General features: G+C 44.8%; 2 protein-coding genes and 3 non-coding genes across 8 annotated transcripts; 4 read left to right on the forward strand and 1 right to left on the reverse strand.

Moving 5' to 3' along the window:
- On the forward strand, window positions 1–10,229 carry ARMH1 (armadillo like helical domain containing 1). The gene is given in 10 exon segments (XM_071564602.1): window positions 1–68; window positions 2,971–3,216; window positions 3,460–3,556; window positions 4,557–4,742; window positions 4,876–5,001; window positions 5,421–5,481; window positions 5,564–5,855; window positions 5,899–6,069; window positions 6,590–6,775; window positions 9,317–10,229. Coding segments are annotated over 10 exon segments (1,575 nt in total). The 5' UTR covers window positions 1–50; the 3' UTR covers window positions 9,509–10,229.
- LOC139676687 (U5 spliceosomal RNA) lies at window positions 5,401–5,515 on the forward strand. Its single transcript, XR_011698695.1, has one exon. It is a non-coding gene; the product is annotated as a U5 spliceosomal RNA (small nuclear RNA).
- On the forward strand, window positions 6,202–6,316 carry LOC139676691 (U5 spliceosomal RNA). Its single transcript, XR_011698699.1, has one exon. It is a non-coding gene; the product is annotated as a U5 spliceosomal RNA (small nuclear RNA).
- On the forward strand, window positions 6,786–6,900 carry LOC139676690 (U5 spliceosomal RNA). Its single transcript, XR_011698698.1, has one exon. It is a non-coding gene; the product is annotated as a U5 spliceosomal RNA (small nuclear RNA).
- On the reverse strand, window positions 10,129–26,892 carry KIF2C (kinesin family member 2C). 4 transcript variants are annotated; one of them, XM_071565255.1, is made up of 22 exons: window positions 26,765–26,892; window positions 26,592–26,686; window positions 24,704–24,805; window positions 24,426–24,474; window positions 22,666–22,707; window positions 21,730–21,849; window positions 20,888–21,004; window positions 20,385–20,485; window positions 20,030–20,125; window positions 19,030–19,084; window positions 18,781–18,943; window positions 18,432–18,522; window positions 16,919–16,982; window positions 15,908–15,999; window positions 15,518–15,660; window positions 13,923–14,127; window positions 13,381–13,491; window positions 12,820–12,887; window positions 11,528–11,630; window positions 11,334–11,450; window positions 10,851–10,977; window positions 10,129–10,655 (listed from the first exon to the last, which is right to left on the reverse strand). In XM_071565255.1, exons 1-22 carry the CDS (start codon window positions 26,826–26,828, stop codon window positions 10,579–10,581), a joined length of 2,202 nt encoding a protein of 733 aa, XP_071421356.1. In that variant the 5' UTR covers window positions 26,829–26,892; the 3' UTR covers window positions 10,129–10,578. The 4 variants fall into 4 exon arrangements, with proteins under 4 accessions (XP_071421356.1, XP_071421357.1, XP_071421358.1 ...); XM_071565256.1 differs by lacking the exon at window positions 22,666–22,707; XM_071565257.1 differs by lacking the exon at window positions 20,888–21,004.
- Window positions 26,893–26,896: the final 4 nt, after the last annotated feature.

Consider the following 26,896-nt stretch of genomic DNA (forward strand, 5'->3'; position numbering starts at 1 on the left):
TGTTAGGGAACAGAAGCTGTAAGTTCTGCTTGAGGCTGGGTACAACCTTGATGTTGCAAGATGCAAAGGTAACACCAAATCAGTGCCACGCTGGCTTTCCACGAGTCCAAGGCTATCAGTTGCAGGCAGCTCACACTCGGCTGAGGCTGACACAGCACCAGCCTGCCTTTTGATCTCAATCTGATGACTTAGCAGCACTCTGGATGTAAAGAACTGCTGAGCTGCCAGGGCCAGTTCCTAAATCACTGGTGTTTAACTTGGCAGGAATAAAGCCCTGCCCTGCCCCAGCCTTGTTTTGATTATTAGGTCCAGTGGACTGGGTGGCAGCCCAGCACTCTTGAGAGCAGAGTTTGAAGCCAACAAACAGGAGTTATACACTGATGCTAGCACTGACAAATGACACAGGCAAGTCATTTAACTTCCCTGTGTCTGTATGCTCCCATATGTAAAATGATCATAATAAAAATATTAATGTACATTTTCAGGGTACGTTGCAATGTTGGCTTAAAAACTACAGTGTCAGCAGATGCTGTTATTATAGCAGACAGGGTAACCACTGTATCCTCCAAAGGCCCATGTCATCATTGTTTCAAACTTCTCTTTTTTTTGCCATTGATTCATAGGTGAGCCCTTTGCATCACTAAAATCCTCACGTCCAAAGGCTGGTGCTGGTATTTCTGAAGAGTGTGAGGGGTACTGCAGCTTTATAATAAAAATGGGATAGCATTACACCACCAGCACCTTAAACATAAATATGGAAACATTAATTTAGAATCAATTTTGGGATGTTTCAGACTGTAAAGTTCTTTTAACTAGATCTCTGTTGAGGACAGAGGAGCACTTTATGGGACTGTAAATTTCATGCAAAGAGTGTTTGTGAAATACAGATTCCCCCTACACATGAGCTGTTCTCTCAATCATATGCCTTGGAAGAAATGTTTCACAAATATTCTGTAAATCACAGGAAAATGCTTGCAATAATGTGAAATATGACTTTCACTTGACTGTTTCAGCAGAGGCCCTAACAGGCCATTCTCCTGTCAGCACTAACATTTGTTATGGCTAATAACATTTTCAATCACAACTATTTTGGGAAAATGGATTTATTTTAAACCTGTTTCCCCGCAAAGGAGATCCTGAAAATGCCCTGCCAAGGACACACACTCCTTACAGAGCCCAGACTGTTAATTCACAAATGAAATTTCATGTCATTTTAATTCTCAAATATTGTTCCTTAGCCAGCTTTTTAAAGACTGTTTGTTTGTTTGCAGGCACTGAGATACATGTTCACCTCTTAGTTGTTATTTTTAGTCTGGCTTAGGTAATAGGAGTAGGAAGTTACTTTTGAGCAAGTATCTTGGGGATATTCTGGAACTGCTTTGGAATTTTGCTCCGGATTCTAGGAGAAAGGACTTAAGAACTTCGTAGATAGGAAATTGGTAATCCTGGTGATTTGTATTACATTGAAAGAAACTTCTTATTCTGAAACCAAAAGATTTTATGTAATTTTAGCTTTTTTTCTCTTAAATCACAATTAAATAAAACCTCAAATTGTGCTGTTCTTAGGCAGGAAGTCCAAGAAGTGCATTAGACAAGGTGAGAGCTCCTTTATTATCCTGAGGCATGGTGATACAGTTTGGTGGAGGACAAGGCACCTGTGTTAATGCAGCTGGTTACAATCTTATCCCTCTTTCTGCACCTGTGTATGGACAGGGATCCTGGTGTTTAACTTCTTGAGACAGGTCAGTGTCCTCCAGCCAAAGGCATACACAGCACTGGACTGCCACCTATCTGGGCAAATGGAGAGCTAAATCCATGACATTTCATCTCCCCACTAAATGCACCTTCCCATTTGTCAGGCTGGAACAGGGGATATCATAGTGAGCCAAAAGTGTGCCAGAGAAACTTGGCAAAATGTGGATTACTTTATTTAACACCTATGTGAAGGGATAGAAGTGCAGACACAGGACGTTTCTGGAGCTTTTCTACTTGCCTATAGCTCAACATTTCAGCTTTTCTTAGATTGTTTAAACACATGCCTAGTAAATTAGATAGGAAAAAAACAGAGCAAATGGCTGTCACTCCAAAGGGTGTCAAAGCACTCTGCCACTACAAAAGCCAGGCACATATTCCTGGGGTGGATGTGGGCCCACTCCAGGTGACTGTCACTCCAGCACGTGAGTTAGGGCTGCACTGCTGTGCTAACAGGCATTTATAGCCCCCTTGACCCTGTCACTCCACATAAATCCATACCTATTTCTGCTCTCATTTTATCCTATTTATTCCCTGGCAGGTCAGACATGAGATGCAGTGTTCATATCATGAGGCTAGTGAGAAAGCAGGACTGGGGTAATGGGAAACATCAAAATGACTTTATTAACAGAGCAGAGAAGAAAGCTCCTGTAGTGATACCACCTGCCCTGGAAAACAATCTCAAGTCTGTCATAGATTCATTATACAGCTTCAGATACACCAGGAACTCTCCTTTTGCCTCAGTTTTTCTACCTATGAAATGAGTATAAGGGAAAATGAGATAAAATTAATGGTTAGTAAGTGCTTCAATATTATTTGCCAGAGGCAGTTAAATGCCTCCCTGACATCCAATCCTCAGCAGGGTCAGCCCCAGTTAGGACTTGGATGGGAGCCCTCCTGGCAATACTGGGGGCTGTAGGTTCTGGTCCTGAGGACTTCCCTGGCACTGTCCAAGCTCGCTCAGCCGTGGCAGATGAACCTTAAGAGTGAAAGGTGGGGTCAGTTTTGCACACGCTGTGCCTGACCTAAAATGTCCACTGCGCAGGCTCGAAGGACACACCCATGTGGGTAGAGCCCTTCCCAAATCTTCATTCACAAAGCCGAGCCATACATACATTATTTGCCAGAGACTGAAAATGTGATTTGGTGGTAATTCCTTACTATGGCCTTTCTCTACCTTCACAGCCCTTTTCTAAACCCTTTCTTGTTTTTCTTCAGGAAGAAGAGATCCTGACTTCTGTCAAAGAGCACAAAGCCATCAGGAAGCTCATGGGTTCCTTGCAGGAATGGGATAGTGCCAACAAAGTTGCTCAAAGCTGCATCCTGGACAGCTTCATTAAAAACAAGGCAGAACCAGATGTGGAGCTGGAGTTCTCCTAGGGAGCAAGCCTGTTTCTGGCTCACCTAACAGTATGGCTCAGGATGGCATCTGTTTCCTCCGACAGCTGGAGGTGGCCTGTGCTAGTGAGATAGAGGAGGGACAAGTTCTCTACCAAAAATCAGTTTAAAGAACAAGGTCTGCATGGAGACATCCATATCCAGCCATGTTCTGCAAGTTTGAAAAACAACCTGGCTATTTAAAGCTGAAACTGGAGGGAAAGCCATGTAACCTGTCTCTCAGGAACCTAGAATTAGTGTTTTTCTTGCATTGGGATGAACATGCTGCCTCTGCCTGCCTGTGAGAAGAAGGTCCATGCTCTCTTGCAGAGACAGTGCCCAGTTCAGACTTCCACCTGCTGCAGCAAAGCAGGAGGTGATGGCTCCCAGGAGCGCAGGATGCTGGCAGAGGAAGATGGGCTCCAAGGCAGGAGACAGTTCGGGCTTTGTCCTGCCTATCCTTGAAGCTGCAACACCTTACTAAATTCTGGGACATCGGAGATGACTTGATTCCCTTGGAAATAGGGTCTGAACCACCTGGAAGGACAAAAGGGAGTCTATAAAGCTGCTGTCACGCACCACAGACACTGGTAAGGAGTATAAAGAGGTCATTTGTGAAAGCTATGGTAGGCAGAACATCCATCTATTTAGGAATTGTCCAAATTCAGGTGAGGATGTTCTGCCTGACCTCTGGCCCCTGGGGCTGCTTGCTGTGCTGACCCACTCCCTCCCCTCCACCTGCGGATGGCAGATTACCACAGCACTGGTCTGGCTGGAAGGAGTTCCAAGTCTCAGCTATTGTTGAGTGCTTGCATTTCATCCCCTCTCATTTTTTAACAAGCTCACTTTCTTCACAGTCATCTTGGCACAGTATCGCTGCCCTGCTGTTTGCAATTCTTTCTGTTAAAACCGCAAACCATTTTCTATTCTTACCTGCAGCATTCACCTTCTGCAAACTTTCCCAGAGTTCTCCTCTGGGATGGGAGGGCTTTGCAACTTGTATCTGTGAAAGAGAATTACAATGGCTTTTTTCTTTTTTTTTTTTTGGTGGACAGTGGAAGCCAAACCCTGTTAGTTCTGTAGTTGGAAGATGTTGTCAGAGGCTTTGGAGTGATACATGCTGTCACAGCTTCCCCCGAGAGAGACAAAGCAGCAGGATCCTTAGCAGCTCTGCTGGCATGCCAGTGCCAGACTCTGCTTCTGCAAACACCTGCAGAAGAGCCTTCTTTGGCCACCTACTTCAGCTAAGAAGTTTGCCAACTGGTCTTCCATTTGATGGTGTGGCTCCTGACAAAGGTAGAGAATTTTTTTCCTGGCTCTTTGAGCCACACTCTAAGTGGGATGTGGTACTGGGTTCTCAGTGTGGCAGTGAAACAGCTGAGTGACTCAGACTCATCCAGGCACATGAGCTGGTGTCTCTTGCATAGGGGTACGAGCCCTCGCCAAGTTCTCTCCTGCTTCCAACTCAGCAAAGGGTCAAGAACACATACATCTTCTGTTGGACTCTTCAGGCCACGGCAATCCCAAGTGCCAGAGCAAAGTCTACCAAGGCCTCAGGGCTGTGGTGCTGTGTATCTCTCCATCAGGCTCTGCTGATGCTCAGGGTTGCACAGGTGGGTAGTGAGCCTTGCTGGTGGCAACGGAAGTGTTAGCATCTGTGTCTCTCCTTCCTGCCCAGGCAGGAGCTGTGCCTGTTTCCCTGGCATTGGGGCTGCACTGGGCAGCCTTGAAGAAAACTGCCTGGAGAGCTGTGTGAAGACTGTCCGTCAGTCTGCCCTTCCCCACAGGATGTGGTGGGAGAGGTGCCCTGCACACTCGTGGCGCCTGTGCTGTGCATGCGATGCTCTGTGCACCTCGAGGTCCAGTACGAAGGTAGGATCAGTCTACCCACCCTGGAGGGTCTGTGGAAGGCCGTAGGTGGGGGTGGCCTGAGCAAGTGTGGCGGGGCAGAAGGGCAGGCGCAGGAGATCTCGACCCGGGACCGCGACCCGGGTGTCTCCGGGACCGCGATCCCGCTGAGCTGCGGCCGCGTAGTTACTGTTGGCTTCATTTGCATGCCCAGGGTGCACCGCGCGCCCGTACGGCAGCCCCCGGTAAAGATGTTCGGCACTGCCGCTCACCGGGGGTGGCTCCGTGCAGGGCCAGGCCGTGTGTCTGTCGGGGGAATCGGCCGGGGAGACGGACAGTTGAACTGCGGAAAACCGCGCGGGTCTCCCTGTCCCATAGAGAGTCAGCTAAGGGTGGGTAGCTGCACGAAAGAGAAGGGCTGGTATACTCTGGTTTCTCTTCAGATCGTATAAATCTTTCGCCTTTTACTAAAGATTTCCGTGGAGAGGAACAACTACGAGTGTCGTGAAATTTTTTGAGGCTCCATTTCGGTGGAGCTAACCCTGTTTTGGTCAAAGACAGATTCATGAATTGAACATTAAATAAGATCTACGATGGCAGCCGATGCACCAGCGGCCGAGCGGGGCTCCGGCGGCCCCATCTCCCGGTTCGGACGATGCAGCGGAGATGCTGTATGCCCGCGGTTTGGGCTCCGGGAGAAGCGGCCAGCTGGAGACCTGCCCTCCTGTCCTGGCCGCTGCAGCCCCACCCGGGCTGCTGCTCCGGCGCTGTTGGCGCGACTCGGGGATCCCGAAGGATCCCAGTCGTCGCTGAAGAGTTCAGCGCCGGGCGCTGGACCCGACGGCAACACGCTCCGAGCTCCAGTCCGTGTCAGGGCCGTACGGTGGCCTCTCCTGGAGCACATTTTCCGCCTCTGCGCAGCGTTATCCGAGGAAACGTTGTGACCAGAGCCATGTCCTCCGGGATCCCTATCCGCTCCCGCTCGCTGACCGCGACTGCCCCGCCGCTCACCGGCGGCAGCGCAGGCAGCACCGCGCCTGGCCGGGCCGCGCCGCCTCCTCGGCAAGGTGCGAGGAGCACACCCGGGGCGCAGTGCGGGCAGCGCTGGGATGGCCCCGCCGGGAGCCGCCCCTCTGAGCGGCCGAGGGGCTCGGGCTGGCTTGGGTGTGGAACCGGCGGGGAACAGGGGTCGAGAGGGTACATGCATGAGGGAGTTTGAATGGTATACTCTGGTTTCTCTTCAGATCGTTTAAATCTTTCGCCTTTTACTAAAGATTTCCGTGGAGAGGAACAAATACGAGTGCTTATGAATTTTAAAAAGTTTCACTGTAATGGAGCTAATCCTTCTCTGGTGAAAGACAGAAAGAATCAAAAAAACTTTTACATACGTGTGCAGTGTATTGAAGGTGATGTGTCACAAAGTTAAAAAGCGGACTGCGGAAAGTACCGGTCCCTTGCGTTTCCTACCGTGGGGAGAAGACCTGTTTCGGACTTGGGGCGGGCATCCGTAGAGCTCACCCGCACCGTTCCGTTCTGCCCGCCCGCGCCGCCGCCGCTGCTGCCGGCTCCTCATTAGCGCCTCCTCGTTAGAGGGGCTGATTTGCATACCCAGGGTGCCCCGCGGTCCCGCCGGTGTCCGGATCTGCGGCCGTTGTTCCCCCTCGGGCTGTCGGGGCTGCTCGGCGTGTCAGCCGGGCCGGGCCGGGCCGGGCCGGGGGCGCGGGCCGGGAGAGCCGGGCGGGCGAGTGTCACCCTGAGTGCTGGGGCATGGGACAGTCGGCGCCAGTGTTGGAGAAGGGTAGGTCATTATACTCTGGTTTCTCTTCAGATCGTATAAATCTTTCGCCTTTTACTAAAGATTTCCGTGGAGAGGAATAAGTACGAGTGTCGAATAATTTTTTGAAGCTCCATTTTGGTGGAGCTGACTTTTTATTGGTAAAAGACAGAGAAAGACAATGTAGTAGGTGGTATGAGTGTGGGTAGTCTGACACGTTCACATATTGATTAATGATGCCTGCTATTGCATCCCTTTATAAAACACAGAGAACGCGAGTTAAAGTGTTACTAGGGTCCCCGGCCATCCAGCTGCTGAAGATCCTTATGGTCCTCCAGGTCTAGCCCACCCTGCTCAGGTCCTGGTTCGTCACTGACCCACCAGAAGGAAAGTATTTACCTGCAGCAACGAGGCTGCCAAAGGTTAGAAGAGCTCACCAACGGTTCCCAACTACACAGCTGGCTGTGACCCGAGGAGTGTTTTTCTCAGGGTCCTCCTCCTTCATCTGCTTCTGCAGGGCTCACCCTGGCTGTCACAAAAGTCAGTGGGTGAGGCACTGGAGCAGAATCTATCGGACCATGAAAGGGATCTTAGAGAAGTGGTTTCCATTTGGGTGGTGTCCTGGGTTGAGCTGGCAAAACACCAGCTGTCCAGGACAGGGTGAAAAGGGTCCCTCCTCCACCCAACCAGCTAAGGGGAAAAGGAGAGAGGGAAAAAAAACTTCCAAAGCCACATCTATGCTGAAACTAACTACATGTATTTATACAGAAAAGAGAAAATTAAGAGGATACTACAATATAACACACACACAAGTTATGTATAACAAGAAATAACTTCCCACTTCCCAGTAAACACAAATTCTACCATTTTAACTACAAATCATTCTAGAGAAGTTGGTTCTTCAGAGACAGACTTAAGCAGAGAGAAAAGCTAAGAACAAACATTTTACTTCCCTCAGATAACATGATGTTAAGCCGGTGCTCTGGGCTTGGGCCTCCCCATCCCTCCTGGGACAGCAGTGTCTTGCTGGCATCACAGCTGTGAAGCAACTGCCCAAGCCACACCCACACACCAGCTCTTACCCCTTTTGAGATGATGCAATATGGTATGGAATACAATATCATTGGCCAGAAGTCAGCTGTTAGCTAGCTCAGTCCAGCTCAAGTCAGCTGACAATTCCCAGGCCTAGCTGAACTTTTAAAACCTAAATTTAGGCCCATCTGGCCAAACCCATAACAGGTGGGAAAAGGACTGGGACATGTTCCTCCCTGAGAGGAATCTGGGCATTCACCTCTGGCACTGCTCTCTGGCTGAGAACCCAGCTCTGCCAAGTCTCCAGCACTTAAGCTGCTCACAGGTGGGTGCATTCAGGAACGGGGCAGAGTTGCTGCCTGCAGGTAGCAGCGCTCAGACCGTCTCTGCTACTGACACTGGAGCTGACTTTGTTTTATTTATATGAAGATGTGAAGTCTGTTCTGGATTTGTGTGCTGTTACCCTTTAAGGCTGCACCTGGAAGCAACATCTCCTGCACAGGGCTGCATTGCTCACAAGCACTGTATTCTCTATCTAGCTGGCAGCAAGAGAGCAGTGAAATACTGTTTTTTAACATCAGCCACCCAGTGGAAGACCTAGTGCCCAGGACTGACTGTAGAATCCTTAAGGAAAGTCAACCATTTGTGCTAGAACTGGTTAATTCAGTATGAATTTCCTGTAGTGTCCACAAGATAGTGCTGTCAGAATACCTTTCCTGCAAAAAGCGATGATAGAAAAGCCTTGGTGGGTAGGGAGACATATATGGAGAGTCTTCCAGTCTACCCAGAAGTAACAGTGATGGTATTTGAGTCTTGGGTTCTTCTTGCTCACACAAGAAACATGAAAGACTTTAATATACAGTAGGAAGCTCCAATCATTAACCAATTGGCTCTCAGCAAGCCCAAGCATTAAATGATTGGTAATATATGCACAACCAAACTCTTGTTTGTTTTAGGACTTTCCTTCCTGTCTGTTGGTGCCTCTAGGGCTGGATAGGGACTCAACACTTTCCAGTGAGGTTGGACCAAGAGGCCCAGACTCAATTGTTGTGTGCTTCTTCCTCCATCCAGGGTAGGGGCTGATGGTCTGGGAATCAGGTCTCTTGCTTCAGGGGTAGATATATGGATTAGTAAGCAATATTAAGTTCAGGGAGGGAAGGTAGAACAAAGAAAGGGCAATACTTTGTTCCTTGCACCCAAGAATGACAGGGAAAGGCAGGGTAATCCAAAAGTATAACACCTGAAGTAGAACAGGACTGTCTTGCTTTTGTCCGGTCAGTAGAGCATGAGTCCTTTTACTCTGGATGTGCCATATTAGTATGATGCAGGTAGAGGCCAGATCCAATCAGCTTTGACATTTCAGAAACCTTCAGAATGCTCAGCCCCACACTGCTCCCAGTACCTAAACTGCTGATCACAAAGTGCCACAGCTGTGGACAAGGATTGTGCATGGGTTGAAGTACCCCCTCTTTAGCTGTTTGTGACTACCCCCACTTGTCCACTTGATCCTAACTCTTTTGCTCTCTTTTCCAGGCACATCCTGAAATCTGGCACACAAAAATGGATCCAGTCCAGGCTGAAAAACTGGCCTCCAATATAATCAACCCCAGAGACAGGGCAAGGATGCAGTCCACACAAGGTGTGTGTGGAGCTGGATACACTGCCAATGGAATTACACCCTTAACTTTCAGAGGGAGAAGGTGGCTCGAACGAAAGAGAGAATAATGGTAGAAGGATCCCTTTGTGATGTGGTTTGCATAGCTGCATCCAGTGTTGCTAAACCTAGAGGCCACAGGGCTCTTTTGTTCTTTCCAAGACAAACCCTGGAGTGAGATGAACAAATAGGAAAGAGCATATGCCTCACAACTGTCCTCCTGAACCTGTTCTTTCCCAGAGGACAGGGTGTGTACAGCTGCACCTCAGCCAGGGCCCAGCTTTGCATTTCTGCCTTGAGTACAGATTTTGGGGGTTGCTGAATATCTTTATGTATCTTATGTGTCATAAAATGGGAAGTATATGTGGCTATCTTCAAAACCTATATAAGCTCCAGTGGTACAAAGGAGTCTCACAAGGCCCTTCCTACATACTGATATCATAAGAGCTGACCCACACACTGAACAGGAGGATAGGGACCTCCCCCAAGTTAAGCAAGTTCTACCTAGCAGCCTCTTAAAATTGAGACAACTTATTTTGAGTGATTTTTATGTAAACATTACAGGTATAAAGACTTTAAGAAGAAACTTCATCTGAGAAATCAGCCTCTCTCTACAACCAGCCAGTCTTTAGGGGCTGTTAGACTTTACCAAAATCAGCAAGAAATATATTTTATAGGACAGAAGGTAATAAATCCAAGAACATTTATTTATTCAACTTCTTAAAATATTGGTTTTTACAATCACATAGTCTATTTTCTTTCTAGAAAAGCAAAACTTGCCACAGCTTTGCAATGTTTCAAGCACATCTGGAAAGATTATGCACTATACATGTGTATTTAGTTCCATTAGGGGAGACCACTGTCACTAGCAAAGGGCCAAATGCCAGACATCTCTGAGACAGATACTCAGACCCTCAGCACTCCTCCCAAACCCTTGCAGTGAGTGCATTTTAGCACTTTGCTTGAGTACCCTGATACAAGCCATGGAAAAAGAGACTGCCATGTTGGGCAGCCCTTGGGCACACATGACCTGTAAACATTCTACCACATTTAAAACAGGAATGACATAAACCACTGATGGACATGCAACACAAGACAAGTGCATGCAAGATTGCTTGTGAACCAGATTTTGCTGTAATGACTAAGGCCTCTGCCTTCTCATCTGCTTGCTGGCTTGCTCCTCCAGTTGCATGGCAGCCCCCAGGGCATCCAGTGTTTCTGTAAAGAAGACAGAAGTGATAAGGGTGACTGACCTGGAAGTGGAATCCCCCAGTCCGGCTGTCCCTCTCAGCAGAGGTGAGAGCTATGCCAAAGGACTGGGTGCTCAAACCTCCCACAGGTATGCTGGTGTTACTTTCAGGTCTTTGGAAAAGATTTAGTGGTAGTGATAGTCAGAGACAGGCACTAACATACCTCTGACACTGAGGAAACTTCTTGAGCTGTCCTCTATGAAGTACTTAGCTCTGCTCACAAAGGTCTCGAGGTCATAGTCTGGCTTCTCTGTGATTCCCAAGAGGTAGTCAAGTTCAGTTGTCATTCTCTATATTTACAAGGATAACAGTAATGAGAAACTAACTTTCTGGAAATTCATTTAGTTTCTTCCCATCTGGCACTCCAATCAGCAGAGCTGAGCTTCTGCAGACCAGGAGCAGTCAGTGCTCATTAGCAGCAAGTAGAGGTTGCTAGTTGAAGAGGAAGAGGATCCAGAAGGCCAAAAAGCACTGAAATGCCCCAGTTTAAGCAGTTGGGGAGGAAACCACAGGAAGAAGTTGACAGTGAGGAAAAAGTAACACCACTGTACAGATCTTGCAGCCTAGAGCCTCCCCAGCAGCACTTGGCTCAGCTGTGGTCAGCACGTAGAAGGCAGCCTGGACTGGGCTTGCCATTTCCACATACCTGTCTCAGTTCTCTAAACTGTTCTACAACCTTCTCCTCACGTTCACTAATTTGAGTCATAGCCTCACGATAATTGAACATGTCAGGAGAGAGATCTTCCTCCTCATCCTTGGAGAACTGCAAGAAACAGCCCAAGTTAGAACAGCAAGTTGTTCCCAGCTTTGAGTTCTGTTTAGTCCACTACACACACATACACTGTATTGAAGACCTGAGCCTTCTCTACTGGTCTCTGTTTCCTCAGTCTCCATCTGATTTTGCATGTCACTACCTCCATCATGAGGGCTGAGCTCTTTCACTCTGCAACAAGAAAATCTGTCATTCAAATTCTTCTGGCAGTTTCTCAGCTACAGCATCACAAAGCAGCTACTGCCATCAGTCAGAGCTCAGCGAGAAACATTCAACTGCACTTAAAATGTTGCACATTACCACCTCTAGAACAAGCTCACATGGGCAGAAACTCCAAAAGACTATGGGAGGGAAACCTGAGAGATGTTTGCATTAAGGAAACTTTTCTGTCTGATCATCCAGGAACCACTCTGGCAATCACACTCACAATCACTTCAGTTCAGACCAAAGGCCCCCACCCTGTACATATACCTTGTACATAGTCCCTTAGGTCTGAGTGCATGGAACGTGAATATGCTATACCAAATATACTAGGAAGGTTGCTTTCTTAGGTTCTGAAGTATATTAATTTGTTATGTAAGTTAGGCCTGTGAGTTACTGTTGTGCTTATAGTAAATTCTATAGAATATTTTGTTCAATTGTTTAAATTAGTCTATGGATTAAGTGTGGTTAAAACCTTTAGGCCTAAACCATTGTTCAGGTCCAGGGCTAAGTTTAGCAAGGGGGTCCACTCTGAACCTTGTGACTCAGCAGAAGAGTCTTCCTTAATCCTTTTTATCCTTACCCTTTTCCCATCCTTACCCCTTCTTCCATTCTCCAGTGTTCATGTAGATCCTTTTAGGCTGATTTTACTTTTAGATTGATTGATTTTAGTCTAATTCTTCTTTATGTGCTTTAACTGCCTAGTAAGTAGTAGAGTGAACCTTGCCAACAAACTGTTGTACTTCCACTTTAATTTTAAACCTGCTTTTACCGCTACCTTTGCCAGTGATTCTCTGAGTGACCTGAACACTCATTCATGACATATTCTTAGCACACCCTTACAGATGGGACCCAAAGTACTACCAAAAGTAAAGTTCAGGACAGGGTAAGCTCCCTACAAGAACCAGGGTAGTCTGAAGTCTGGCATGAGAGGAGACTGCTCTGAGGAAAGGAAACATTATTCATGGTTTTACACCATCTCTATTATGTCTCACAAAGAGAGGTTAGTTTCATATGACAGCTCTAAGATAATTTGCTTCTAACAACCAACTTCCTGGTTGACATTACAAAAGAACTTGAGATTCCAAAAGTCAGAGTAAAAGCATCCAAAACACCTTTTGTAACCAGTTTAAAATCCCCAGGTCTGAAAGGCCATTACCTGTCAGCGTATCTCAGTGTGTTTAAGGTGTACTCACACGAATTCATGCCTGGAGAAATCATTGCTATCTGCAAACAGAACAGAAACCTCAGTGAATCTCACATCTGACTTTTGCTTATGCTAATGCTCCTACAGATCTCACTACACAGCTGGGACATTTTAGGACAAAGGGTCAGAAGTGAGACAGTCTGTCAAGCCCATTTTTCTTTATAGCTTCTGTAGGACATGCCAGCAGCCCTGTATCCAACTTTTCACTTGCTTTGTGTACACCCACTGTGCTTCCCCCTCCACAGGAAGCAGAGTCCTTTGAGAGCACACCAGGGTCTCTTGCAGATTCACTGTATGAAAGTGACTTATGCAACTCTGCTTCTATAGGAACTAAGCATAACTCACCAATTTATTATCTCAGTCACCATAGGCAAGTTTCCACAAGGAAACTGACTTTTTTATTTAGAGAGATCTGAAGCTTTCTGACTTCAAAATTCCATCATTTTGATGAGTGTGCAGCTATTTGGTCAAATTGCATGATCCATACGCAGTGTGTTTGACATGCATACTCACCATACAGGTCCTTGAGTTTGTTCCTATGAAAGAGTCTCTTAGCACCTGGGTCAGCTTGCTCTCCCGAAAAGGGGTGTGAGACTTGTTCTGCCCTAAAGCTCGGATACACTCCTAAGAAAAGACAAGTCTTGTGAATACAGTATCAGCATCTCTTCTCAAACACCTCTGCAAGTTATCCACCACCAATTGCTGGTAAACCCAGCAGGCTGAAGAAAGGTCACATCTACTGCTCTGTAATTCTTCACAGCCTTTAAAATATACACCAGGTATTTGTCACAGGACAGCAAGTGTGTTCATCATGGGGGAAGGGGAAGAGACAACTTGAATGAAGCTGTACCAGTGTCTGGCCTGCAAGTCTGCACAGCTTTCCTGGAAACATTCTAAATGGAAATATACCCCATGTTCAGGGTTGCTTGCATACGAAACTAGTATTTTTTTGGCTGTTCTTTTTGTTTGCACTGAAAAGAAAGAACATATAACCTCAGAGCTGAACAAAATTCATACGTGGATTATCACTTTTTACTCCCTGAGCTATAGCTCACCTTCAAAGCCAGCAAGCTCTTATTGATTTCTGCACCTTCCATTCGTGTCTGCCGATCAGCACTAGATGTGTCTGCACCTCTCTCATTTCCTGCCAAATCCACTAAGGAAAACTTGCCAATGAGTTGTCCTCTTTGGCGCAGTATGATTTGGAAGCAGGCGTGTGACCGTGAAGAGCTAGCATTTGCAAAAGTCTGCCCAGATGTCCTACAGCAAAGATGCAAACAAGTGTTAGAACTGTCACAGAAGACAACAGCGTCCTCACAGTACTAGACAAGACTTGCAGCCATTCAATTAAGTTGTTTAACCTCCCAGGTTTTCTCTCACACATTAATACTTCAAGTTTGTATGAATTACTTCAGATACAAGGGCACAGGACTGCTGTGAAAAATATGAACCTTCACCCCAGTTGTAGAGATTTAAGCTGCTTGGCTCAACTCAGCCAGCCTACACCAGAATGCTTTTCTGATGCTAATGCCTCACATGCACTTGGAGCTGGAAGTCACACCTTCAGCATAGCCACATGTCATAATGCATCTACTATTTTATACGGTAAGCTCAGCCAAGCTCCCCACTAAACAGCATTAACTGTGCTACCACATTACAATCATGGTAAATCCCTTTCTCCAGCCAAGCTAGCTTGGCATTTCACCTCTGCTGTGCAGCTGCACCTATCCCATCACTGCAAGGCAGACTGGCATCTTTAAAGTTAAACTTGCCTGTGACCTTCATTGTAATTTACTCCCTGAGAATGTTGGCAGGTTCACTGTCCTGTCTGGATCCCTACTGACAGGGGAAAGGGAAGGAGTGGTCCTAAAGCAACACAGTAGCCTGAAATGTTAAAAAAGTTCATGACTGAATTGCCAGCCAAAAAAGGATGCGCAGCAGAATGCTGAATGAGCATTCAGGATATGCATATCTGCACACACAGTGCAGTACAGAAGGCAAGGAGTTCTCATTTGCCTACTAATGTTTCCACAGCAGTTGCAGCTTAATTGAAACAGGTAAGACTTGGTAATACAGGTTTTAGCTCCCAATTAAAAACAGCAGTACAGAGGCAGAGTTGACCCAACCACAGCCTTTCCTGTCAGGATGATGTGCCAAGCCTACAGCTGTCCCTTGGCACCTTCTCTCAAAGATTCTTTAGACAAGATCCCTGAATGACATGCAGCATTTTTGTTGTCACTGGATAGCTCATCTGGCCTGCAGTTAAGCCAAAGCATCTGCAACTGTGGTTGATGCCACCTGCTGTTCCTTGATCTTACAAGCCCATAGGGAGCCACTTGTATTCCTGATACTTCTAGAAAGCACAAAGGCAGCCATCTCTTCACATGAATAGTTTCTCTCATTGGAGTTACATGAGAACATACGAACAATGAGCTTCAGCTTTCTCTATGGCAGGCAAGCTGAACCCATCCTTTCTGCCCTTTATTGAGTAACCATCTTCTGGAGTTCATGCAGAGGTATTGCTCAGTGCTTGTTACTGGCAAAAACAAGCTTCTGTTTAAGTCTGAAAGCACCGTCAAGAGATATCATGTATTTTTTCTAGACAGAGATACAACAAGACATGACTCTTAGTAGTTTCAAGGCACCAAACCTGCAGGCACTGCCAATTGTGATCATTCTGATGACATCCTCAGCACAGCCAACTTGTCTTTCTTGGAGACCAACAACCTGGACCTGCTGCTTGGCATCCTCCAGGACTCGAAGCTTGGCCTTCTTATTCAAGAGGTCAAACACCTATATTCAGGCAACAAGACTAAGGCAAATCTGAACAAGGTCTCCTTGTACATATTTTGTGCTATCTTTATACAAAGCTATATAAGAACAGCACCTTTATCAATCATAACCTTCCAATTCAGTCCCAAACACACCAGAAGCAACAGAATAAATAGAACTACAGAAAGTAGGAAGTTTGATTCAGCTACTTATGAAATACCAAAGAAGTCAGGTGAAGATTTAAAAATAATTTAAAAAAAAGTCTTACCTTTCCATTGTATATTTCAAAGAAAGTCACGTAGACTTCCAGATTCTGACTCCGGTACCTGGGCTGGTTTAGGAGGAGGAAGACATCTTGTGCTAGTGAAGAAAGGCAGAAGTTAACTAGTTTAAAACACATTCCAGTTGCTATTTGATCTACTTTCAAAGATTGCACAGCCATAAGGCAGTGTCTAGCAGCTGAATGAGAGTCATGCAAACAAATGCTAGAAAAAAGAAATTCAGTGCTGGGCTACGATCTGGAGAGCACTGCTCTGCCTCCTGTAGCTGGCACCGCCTGCAGCGGTGTGGCCGCCTCTTCTGTTGGTTAGTTCACCTGTCTGTCCCCAACCCCTGGGTTTCTATTGGGTATGGCCCCTCCATTTTTCTATTGGCTAGTCGGCACCTAAAGCCCTCCCTTCCACTCAAGTCCTTACCCAATCCAGTCCCAGTTCCAGCACCTTCCCCTCAGAACCCTATAAAGGCCTTGTGATTTCACACTAAGCTCATTCTCGTCTAGTGTCTCTCTGAGCAAACGTGTCCCTCTGGTGCCCCCCGGTTGGGAGGACCTGCAGGGACCATCTCTCCTATCCCACAATGCTGTATACTTTTGTATAACAAGTTTCATATCAGAAATGCGTAGAGTTGTTTTACACTCAAGTCAGGTATTTCCAAATACCATCCTTGGTCTAAGACAAAAGCAAAGCAAAAGAATCAAAATTAAATGGTTCAGCTCAGCAAATGCCAAACTGGAAAACATGTCATCTCCTTGCCTCAAAAAAAGTTTTCTTTTGGTGAGTTAAAGTGTGGATCTAGAAACTTAGAGGTTGGAGGGAAAATGTTTTGTAAAACCAATAAAAAAATAACCATACTCTCCTGGAAACACCAGCACTGATTACTAAAGACACAAATATTTTATGCTACTGGACACAATTTAAATAACCATAAAAAAACAGATCTTATCTATTTAAGAAAAACAAACACTAACTTGACTTTTGTATCTATGGAAGAATCAACTTACAGGCAAAAGCATATATGCCCTTTGAGGCATTTTGTACTTTCCCAGAGAAGTCTCCACCCATAGTCTGTGAAGGGAAAAGGCCAGAGGTCAGGTGTGGTACCAACACGTCAGCTTACCTGATCTCAGTCCCAAGAACAGGCTAGGAAGTTACCACAGATACGTTCCGATGTCAGCAAGATGATTAGAACACGGTGCAACTCAGGATAAAATTAGTTTGCTGCTTCCCTATCAGTTCATAAAGAAGCTCTGGACTACACAAAGCAATAGCTAAATGCCTGTAAGGCTGTGGGCTGCAGAGTCAAAGCAGGTGCTCCTCCAAGGAAAACACACGACACAGTGCAACCAAACAACCTCTGGTCAGAAGAGACAAAGCCTCATTTATTAGGACATAGGTTGAGTAACATTTTTTGCTGCTACTTGCAAAATTTAACACGTGACATCACAATGCAAATTTAAAACAGACCTTTAATCCCAACAAGAGTTTCAGTTAGTGCTATCCTAGTGACTTGCTCTACCACCTTTAGACAAGACAGAGTCAATTAGTTAAAATACAGCACAATCCCATGACATTCTCAATTTGCCAGATTTTAATGTGTAATGCTCCAATCTCAATGTAGAGCTCTTGTCCTTGCACTAGTTCTGCCCTAGGATTGGGAAGAGAAGGTAACTTCATCATCTATGTTTCTAGTGCCTCACAGTTATATTCTTGCAAGATGAATGGGTTTGTCTGCTCTTTCCAGTGCAACAGAGGCACCCTTGGAATGTCAAACTTTTATAAGCTTCCAAATTTCCTTCTGGATTACTGGAAGAGTTCTACAGCTCACTACATAACACTAATGATTGGAGATCCAGGCCCAAAACTTGGCTCTAACACCGGAAAAACAGCAACTACTTTCTGATTACTTTAAAGCAGCAGTGAGGATCCTTCCCCACGGTTCCCAGAAGCCCATTAAAGATAACACAGCTGTTGAAAATTTAGAGCAGATCACCTTTGAGACAGAAAACAATTTTCACATCTCTTGAAACTGCAACTGGTAGACTGGAAGGAGTAGTTAGGAAGCAAATGCACTAATCTGCCCATTTCACAAATTAAGTATTTATGTGCATCAAGAGGCTTATTCCTATACAATTGCTGAAGTATTTAGAATGCCTCCAAGCTCGAAACACAGGATAGGCAGTAGTCTTTGTCTCTGACATAGGCTAATAGCCCCACTTTACAGACAGGAGTTAAGAAGCAACAGCCATTTGAGGCAAGGAATAGCCACAACTAAAACTGACATGTCAGGACATCCCAGGTCTTTAAAAAGCCAGTTATGGGGGGATTTTAGTACAATTCTCGCAAGGAAAGGTCTTCTCAAAGGAAACCTCCTAAAGCTACAGAAAAGGAGTTAACATCTAACAAAGTATTAGCTTTAAGACAATAAACCCAAGATCCAAATGCCTTATGATCAACATCAAGGACTTTTAAAATGCTTTAAAGTTAGAAAATTTGAGACCTTGAAGAAAAACTTACATGTGTCTTGCCACTGCCTGTCTGGCCATATGCAAAGCATGTCGCTTTCCCACCTTCGAAGATGGTCTCTACAAGGGGTCTGGCAGTGAATCTGGATATTCAGAAGGTAAAAACAAAACTAAGAGAAACATTTCACACCCTACTTCATTATCATCAGTTTCTTTAACAAAAAAAAAAGGCAAATCCTTAGGAAATCAGCAGGGCCATGACAAAAACAAGACATTTTGGCTTCCTCCAAAAAGGATTTTAATACTTGTTTCAGGTAACAGTTTCTTTAAGCCAGAATGCAATCTACCCATAGCTCCCTGCTTTCATCTGAAAGTCATTCCCAATGAACAGCAAGCATTACCTGTACACCATTTCATTCGAAGAGGTTTCATCAAATGAAAAGTCAAATCTAAAGGTTTGGGTTTCAAGATATTTGGTTAGGTCCACTTTCTGCTTTGGCTCATGCACCATCAGCACACACTTGCTCGGAACAGTAACCACATCACATTCTTTTTTTTGAAGTTCTGTTGACAGAAAAGACCCCCAGTTTTAACAAGAATGAACAGTGTCAAACTGCTTCAAGACCGAGATACTTGGCCAGTTTACTCACCTTGCCTGTTTAGAGGGCGTTTCCTCACACAGACACAAATTCTATGTTCCTCGATCTATAAGAAAAGAAAGCCAGTAATCATTTCCCAATTACACTCACACCTATTCCATATTACAGCAATGCAGTGCGCCCTCACATCTACATCTCTGTATGCTGATCAGGGCTGCCTCTGCTACTGATCAGACCCACTCATGAAGGAAGTGCATTCAGTGCAAAAGAAACACTACAAATAATTGACCTTTATGTAGCATTCTCCAGCATATCAAGTGGAAGTGCTGCTATGCTATAAAAGTGCCTCAAATACTCTGTAGCAGAAATAGTAGAAAGTTTAGACCTTGGTCAGCTTTCCAGAAAAATTTGTGATATCAGTACTGCAACTACAGTCAAATTCAGGCAGATTTATACTTTTGTTTACCCCAGAAGTTTGGAGGGTTTTTTGACCTGGAGTTTTTTACTGGTACAGTAAGTTTAGCTATTTGTGCAGCATAGCTACATATCAAGTGAGTTGGGAAGTGCATGTGCCATTGAGTTAGGCAGAAAGCAACAAGCTCTTCTCCTCCTACGTAGCATTTTTCAATTGCTGAAGATACTGACCAAGGCTGGTTTTTCTAGTTTTTGACCTCTAATTTTGCTCCTCCGTTTTTGATCTAGTTTAAAGATCACTTAATATGACTTACTTATATTATTAACATTTTAAATTCTACCTATACCTACAACAATGGTTCTGCCATCTACAAACTCTGAAAAATACTGATGCTCACAAATCATCACATGGTAATTGTTGAAGTGCAAGGTCCTCACTGGTGACACATGCAAAGTAAAGCAAGGCAGCTTAGCCATAGACAGGGAAAGAAAGTGACCTCACACATTCCATCAGGTGCCTCATGCTCACAATATGCTGAGAGGATTTCCAAGACGCAGCCATGTACCAACCACTCAAAGACAAATGAAAATTAAGTCTGTCTACAGGCTGCAATTAGTAGCCTCAGTGTTTACTTACTGGATCATCTATAGATATTGGCTGGCAGTTTAAAGTTGCTCTGAATTCCTTGATCATACGTGCAAACTCCCAGTTTGGACAGCTGCTGTCAAAGTCCTGCATGGGAAAAACTATGGATGTGAAGGTAATCGATCCATTACAGCAAAAAAAGCCTCAGAGCCTACTAAGCAATCAGTTGTATGCAACTAGAAGCATTTTACAAGATTTATGACTTTCTAAAACTAGAATCGATCCATCCTTATGTACAAATTCATAAGAACAAAGCCTGTCCAAAGTACATTTGTTTTAGTTTCAACTACTGTGGCCCACTGTCCTATAGAATTTCCCTTTTCAGGTGTATTGCAGAGTATTTTACCTGCGCTCGTTTTATCCTGATTTCACTGATTTGAGCTCTTTTTTCTTCTCTCTTGCTTTTCATTTTCTCCATCTCTTTCACAATGTTAGATCTTCTCCGAACTAGGCAAAATGAAAACATTTTCTTGGATTAAATTTTCATACTAGGTCTTAAAGCACAAGACAAATATTTCAACTTTCCCACGTTGCTGACAGACTAACTTGTACAGGAAACAATCATCTTCAGAAGGATGGTCATGAATTTTGCAGCACTTCCTTCCCGATCCAGGTTTACCTACCAAACTGCCTTGGAAGTTCCACTACAATTCCAAAGCAAAGGCAGCACTTCTGAGGCAATACCATTATAACAGAATTACACATTCATAATTAAAAAATACTCAAGATATTCAGTCTTGCTGCCAAAGTCACCTTTTCAAAGCTTTAGTCTCGGAGTATACAAGGCAGCAATCACATACTGATTCATTGCTGACTGATGATTCAGTCTTATCCACTGCTCCCTGGTACCTGGGCTCCCTGAAGAGCTTGTTCTAGCAGCAAGCAGATGATTCTCTGTATTTCCATTTACACTTGGCAGTGAGGCTTCTGGAACACAGCCCAGCCTGCTAGCCCTGGTTCGGCCAGCTGCAGAAAGAAGCCAGACCAAAACCAATAATTAAATCTCAAAGATCAAGAATGATTCTGCAATTTGTAAAGCCTCATAGGCCTCAGGCATTCCTCAACTCTTGGATCAGGAGAGAACCAGCTGAAAACCTGTGGTAAGTGTGCAAGTAAACTTTTAAATCCTTTCACAAACTTTTATTCAAAGTTGCAAAGGAAGGTCTCACCAACTAGACAAGAATTTAGTATCAAGCCTCTTATTTCAATGTTTTCACAGAACTTAACATGCAAGGCATGCCCTCAGCTATTCATAGGGCAGCCTGGTAAAATAAATAACTACAATTTCGTAATTCAAGGGGTTTCAAGTTCTTGTTTTACTCAATCAGTGTAGGTAAAACTACTACCAGTTATTTACAGAGCATGTTGTCAGCAGTATTAAGGCACTTCTCTTCACACTCTAGCCCCATGAATAGCACTCTATGCCATTAAGCAGATACCACATCCACCCAACATCCTCTCTGGCTAATAAAGTACATCATTATGCACAACATTGTTTCCAAAGTCCTTTGGAAACCTCTTCAGGTAGGAGCCCTGAATATTTGCATTGTGGCACACCTCTAGGTGTCTCGTTTTATCTAGAAAGGAGTACAGGTTGCTCATCCCTCTAGGATTTGCAGTTTGCCTAATTAAATCCACATAAAGCACCTTGTTTCACAGTAAGAATTCACTGGGGTTTTTTCTCTACTTACCGGGAACTGACAAATATTTTCTGGCTTGCAGAGAAGTACAGGGATCTACCACCATCTCCTCTTCCTGGAGGCTGCACTGAGATTCTGTGATAGCAGACATCCTGGAACGGCCACGCACAGCTTTGGAAACAAGAATCCAGGGACACTTAACACATGCAATTAATCGAGTGCTCACAAAGTGTAGAATAGTGGGGAACAAGGTGTAGTTAAAAGGACATTTTCCATTAACAATGTGCAGGACAAAGCAATGCAAGTGGGTGAAAAGTGATCATTAAATACACCACTATAGAAAAGCAAATAATTCATTCCAGATTTGCAGTTCCAGTGAATTTCCTTCAGATATCACTAAGGATTTACATAAGGGAGTTGCAGCACCTTGTTATTTAGTAAGGAGGAAGTTACAAGTCAGAGAACTTGGAAATCCTCTGAAGCTTCACACTTGTGAATTAACTCTTTGATGGTGACAGTGACACCCACCATCAGGGCACCCACACACAGACTGTGCACAGGACACAGTGGACTGGGAGACCCATAACACGAAATTCAGCTAAAATACTCTGTATAGTCTTGACAGAAAATCTTTGAAAAAGGTCCCTTTTGTAGACAAGTCTCCACTGTTACATGCCAAGGTATTTCCTTCACTGAGACCAAGTTTATCCCAAAGCTTCCTAAGGGAAGGATTGAAACACTCCCTTCAATAGATTTGTGAAAAACAAACCAGAAAGCAAATCTTTTCTATGAAAAGAAAGCATGATATGAAAGCCAGAACTCCCTTCACCTGCCGTGACTAGCAATTACCAGAATTATCCAAAATCAATCACTATGATTTCAAAGGAAACCAGATTTGTTTGAGACCAAGGGTTCATTTCAATTTCAAATCAAATTCCTTAGAACCATACCCACAAAATTCAGTGCTCCTATCTGTCAGCTCTTTACCTGGAATCTTCTGCTCATGTGCAGAGACATTATGTGTGACTGCTGCAATTTTAGAAACAAAAAGCATCAGTTTCATTATCCTCAAAAATGGCATTTTTATTCGATTTGCTCTTGTCACACATGCCCAGACCTGTTCTCATCATACACACAGAAGCAGTTTCTGTAAATGCCGGTGCTCCTGGTCAGGCAGATCAACTGGAGGATTTACTCCATCTAAATGGGTCTGATTTGAGTGATTCTGGTATGTGAGGGTATTCAGCACCCTCCAAAATTCCTATTAATTTGTGGAATTGAGGCAATATCTATTTCTTAATTCTGAAAGCAACACTTCTGCTTCTCTCATTTTCTGAGTCAGATGGAGGCAGACACCTCCTGATCTTCTTTAATTTGTTTACTCTAAGAGCAAGTCTGAAGCCAATGTTAGCTTTCTAATTAGTGCAGTGCAGGGTTGGCAACAGGACAGATATTCTCTGACAGTCCTGGGCTTTAGCTGGGTATAACTGAAATTATTTCAGGAATACTGAAAACACAGCTTCTCTCCTGTGCTCCGAGCAGGTCTTCAGGGATAGGACTGTGACAGGAGGAGAGGCAACAGGTATTTCAGACTTGCAATTAGATTCTATACTTCAGGAGAGCTGTGACCTTTGCAAGGACATCTTTCCAGCAATCAGTGACTGGATTAACAAACCTTTGTTTTTCCAGCGGGCTATCCAGCTCCATTAACTGACTATCTATAGACAGCCATGACTTTACCACATTATTCTGCTTATCAGTTCACTAAATTTATGAAGTTCTCTGAATTTAAGGAAAATCAGGATACTCTAGTACAGAACAGCTCTTTACACATTAAGCTTTTTGAACTATTGCTTCTCTGATGCCAGGGAATTTGGACTGTTGTCTTCTAGGACCAACTTCCCTGTCTTGCACTGCATGCAACAGAAGAGGCCAGACAAGCCCAGATGATTTGTTACCAGTTCAGCTGCATGGAGAATCACAGATTTTGGCTGACTATGCACTTTAAGAGAATGATTAAATTCATAAACATTCAACCTCAGCATCACGCAGTGTATTACAAATAGACCTGTAATGCTGCCACTTGCAATTCAAAAAGCCAAAAAGAGTTAACTAATAAGCTAAAAGAAGTAGAAAACATGGGAATTTTTTAACTCCTGACACTTCAGGAAGAACAATTCCTTAGCAATCCCGCACTGACTGCTCTATCTTCTCTTCTGGTTTGCTCAACACATTGTACTGACATGCAATCTCTGAGCTGGGGACACACCGGCTGGCACTTTGGCTGCCTGGTTTGAAAGATCTCCAAGCATAACACTCAAGTTGTTGTCTAGGGAGATTGCATGGAGACATCCATTCATCACCACTGTTTCTTTCTTGTCCTTTTCACTCTCATCTCAACACCTTTAATCTTAATAAATGCCACTTGACTTCTGTTGTTTGTGGCATTTGCAAAACTCCGTAAGTGTAAAACTCACTGCAGCAGTAACTGCCTGCTGACATTTAAAGCACAGAATAACTGCAACAGTGTTGCATAAAAGGGCAACACATCAACAAACCCCAGCTTTCAGGAACAAGACAGCAACCTGTCAGCAAAGTCACTGGCCACAGGAGTCCAAAACATTGGTATGAAACGGTATCCTCTTTGTTAGCAGTGACTGAATGAGCAGCCCTGTGATGCACTAAAGCAGAATATTATGAAAGACCAGCACTGTTCCACAGGGATAAAAACCCCCACATTTCCTCACCTTCCCGTGGAGCAGGAATTTTTGAAAGGGTTGTTCTGCGCTTCTGTTTCTGAAAAACAATGAATACTGTAAGCAATCAGAGTAAGCAGCAAACACCTAGCACAGCTCCTCAGGGCAACAATAATACAACAAGAATTTCTGACCAAAGCCTAACTATGAGACAGAAAAGGCAAGTTAGACACCTCAAACTTTAAGATTGAGGGTATAATATATAAAAATATCCATGCTGTTGATACTTTAGTACCTTAGGAGAGACTAAATTATTTTAAAGCACTTACCTGTACTGTTACATTGTCTTGCAAAGGAACATTCTCTTTCACATCAGCAGCAGGTAGTTCTGTTAATTCAGGATTTATTGCTATCACATCATTAATATCAACCTACAAGAACAAAGGCAGAGTTTTACAGAGTAGAATATTGCTGCTACCACTCAGCATATGTTTTTTTTCTAATCGTGACTTTCCGTAGAGGCAAAACAAACCTGACCCACCACCTGACAGATGTTACATTAAAATTGCCTGGAAGGGCAAGACAGTAGCTCAGCTCCTGTTCTGCTTGAATAGTCTAGTACTTCCAAACCTGCCAGTGAAATGTGTTAGTTAAGCCATTTACCCTCATCTGCCAAACACCACACAGCTCTGCAGGTGCCATAGAGCACTTCTGAAGAGATGGGCAAAGCCCATTTGGCATCCACTGCTCTAATCTTTCACTGCTAATCTTAGTAAATCTCAGCAGCTCTGTGACTTCTGTGCTAGGAGAGCATTAAGTGTTTACTTGTGTGATTGTGCTTACAGAAATAAACATCAAAGAGCTGTTCAGATTTTGGGAAATGAAGGACTCTGCATTTAATCCATAATTTAATTCACCTGCATCTTCACCTGCTATTGCAATCAATGGCACCTGGAGCCAGCTATCACCTTCTGACTGACCCTCTTGTGAAATGATAATCCTGCCCTCACCAGGGCACCCTGGCACAGGCAGGGATAGGGCAGGCAGCCAAAGGCAGACTCAGCACAAATACAGCAACTCACTTTCCATTCCATTTTTCAAACCTCTCCCCACCAAAGAGGTTGAAAGCACCTGTACACAAGATTTCTGGTATCACAGCAGCTGCAACTGGAGTTTGCCTAATGAGGCAATGCAAGCACCACTCCAGGAAGGTCTTGAGTTCTCAATTAACTTTCAAATTACTTAAATACAAGTCCATAAAAGGAGAAAAAAACCTAGTAGGCAAGCCTGAGTAAAGTGTGAAGATACCACTTTCCAGCATTAGGGAAGCAATCTGTAAAATTTGGTTTATATGGAATTGGTTAGAAGCTAATTGGAAAGTGAATTAGCTCAGAAACATGTACGTGGAGAATAGAGTATCTAAGTGTGTAAGCACATACACAATGTATATAACATAGAGAGGCATATAAGAAAATCACTGCTTTGCGAAGCATCTTCATAAAGGTTTAATATCCTAACATATCCATGCAATTTATCCTGTAACTATGTATGAATCTGCACATTTTTTATATTTGAACGCAGCAGGCACACCTACACCTTCTGTTTCAAAGAACCAGCTAATTGCAACTTTTAAGATTTTCACTGAACTCCAGAGTGCACGTTTCCAGAGACCCCAGCAAGGCAACAAGCACGATTGCTCAGTGACAGAGCAGATTTTGTTAAGTGACAGGATTCCAGCTACATCAGCCTTTAATGTCCCAACCTCCCCCCAATTCTCATCCCATCTCACCAGAGTATCTATTTTACGTCAGTGCACAAATTCAGGAAATCAAATCCGGCCCTCTTAAATGGTACTTTAGTAGTGGTACATTTTAAGGAACCTCTGAAAGCACAGAAAGATGACAGAGCTGGAAAACAAGACCTTTGGGACATTCAATCAAGTGAGCGAGAGTTCCAACACCCCCTTGCTCCTTCCAAAAGGCACAGCTTTGGCACCGCGTCTTTCACGTCTCATTTTAGCACATCTGTCTCACGGCTTTAATTACGCACAGCACCGCGGGACAAGCGTTGCGCGCCCATCGTGGAGAGGGGCAGAGCTGGGCTGGCCCACCCGTGTGGAGGCCCCGCCGGGCCGGGGCTCCCCGAGGCACATCCCGCCGGGCCCGGGAGGGTTGGAGCGCCTGGGGAAGGAAGGAGCCACGGGCAGCTGCCACTCACCTCCTTGCCCTTGATGGCGCCAGCCTCGGACCACTCCACCGTCACGGAGCACTGTTCCACATTCACCGCTTTCACCGTCGCCTTGTGGATTATGCCTAGAAAAGGCCGGCATTGAGCCCCAACCCGCTCCATACCGCCAGGACCCCGCAGCCTCCCCGCTCCCCACCCCTCACCGTTGCTCCGCTGGATGTTAACGACGAGGCCCGGGTAGACATTGCGGCAGAGGCGGGAGTCCATGGCACAGGGATGGGGACCGGAACCGCGTCCCGCCCAAGCAGCGCTACACTTGCCCCGCAACCGCCGCC

This window comes from Pithys albifrons, chromosome 10, assembly GCF_047495875.1.
Source record: "Pithys albifrons albifrons isolate INPA30051 chromosome 10, PitAlb_v1, whole genome shotgun sequence".
NCBI classification, from domain to species: Eukaryota; Metazoa; Chordata; class Aves; order Passeriformes; family Thamnophilidae; genus Pithys; species Pithys albifrons.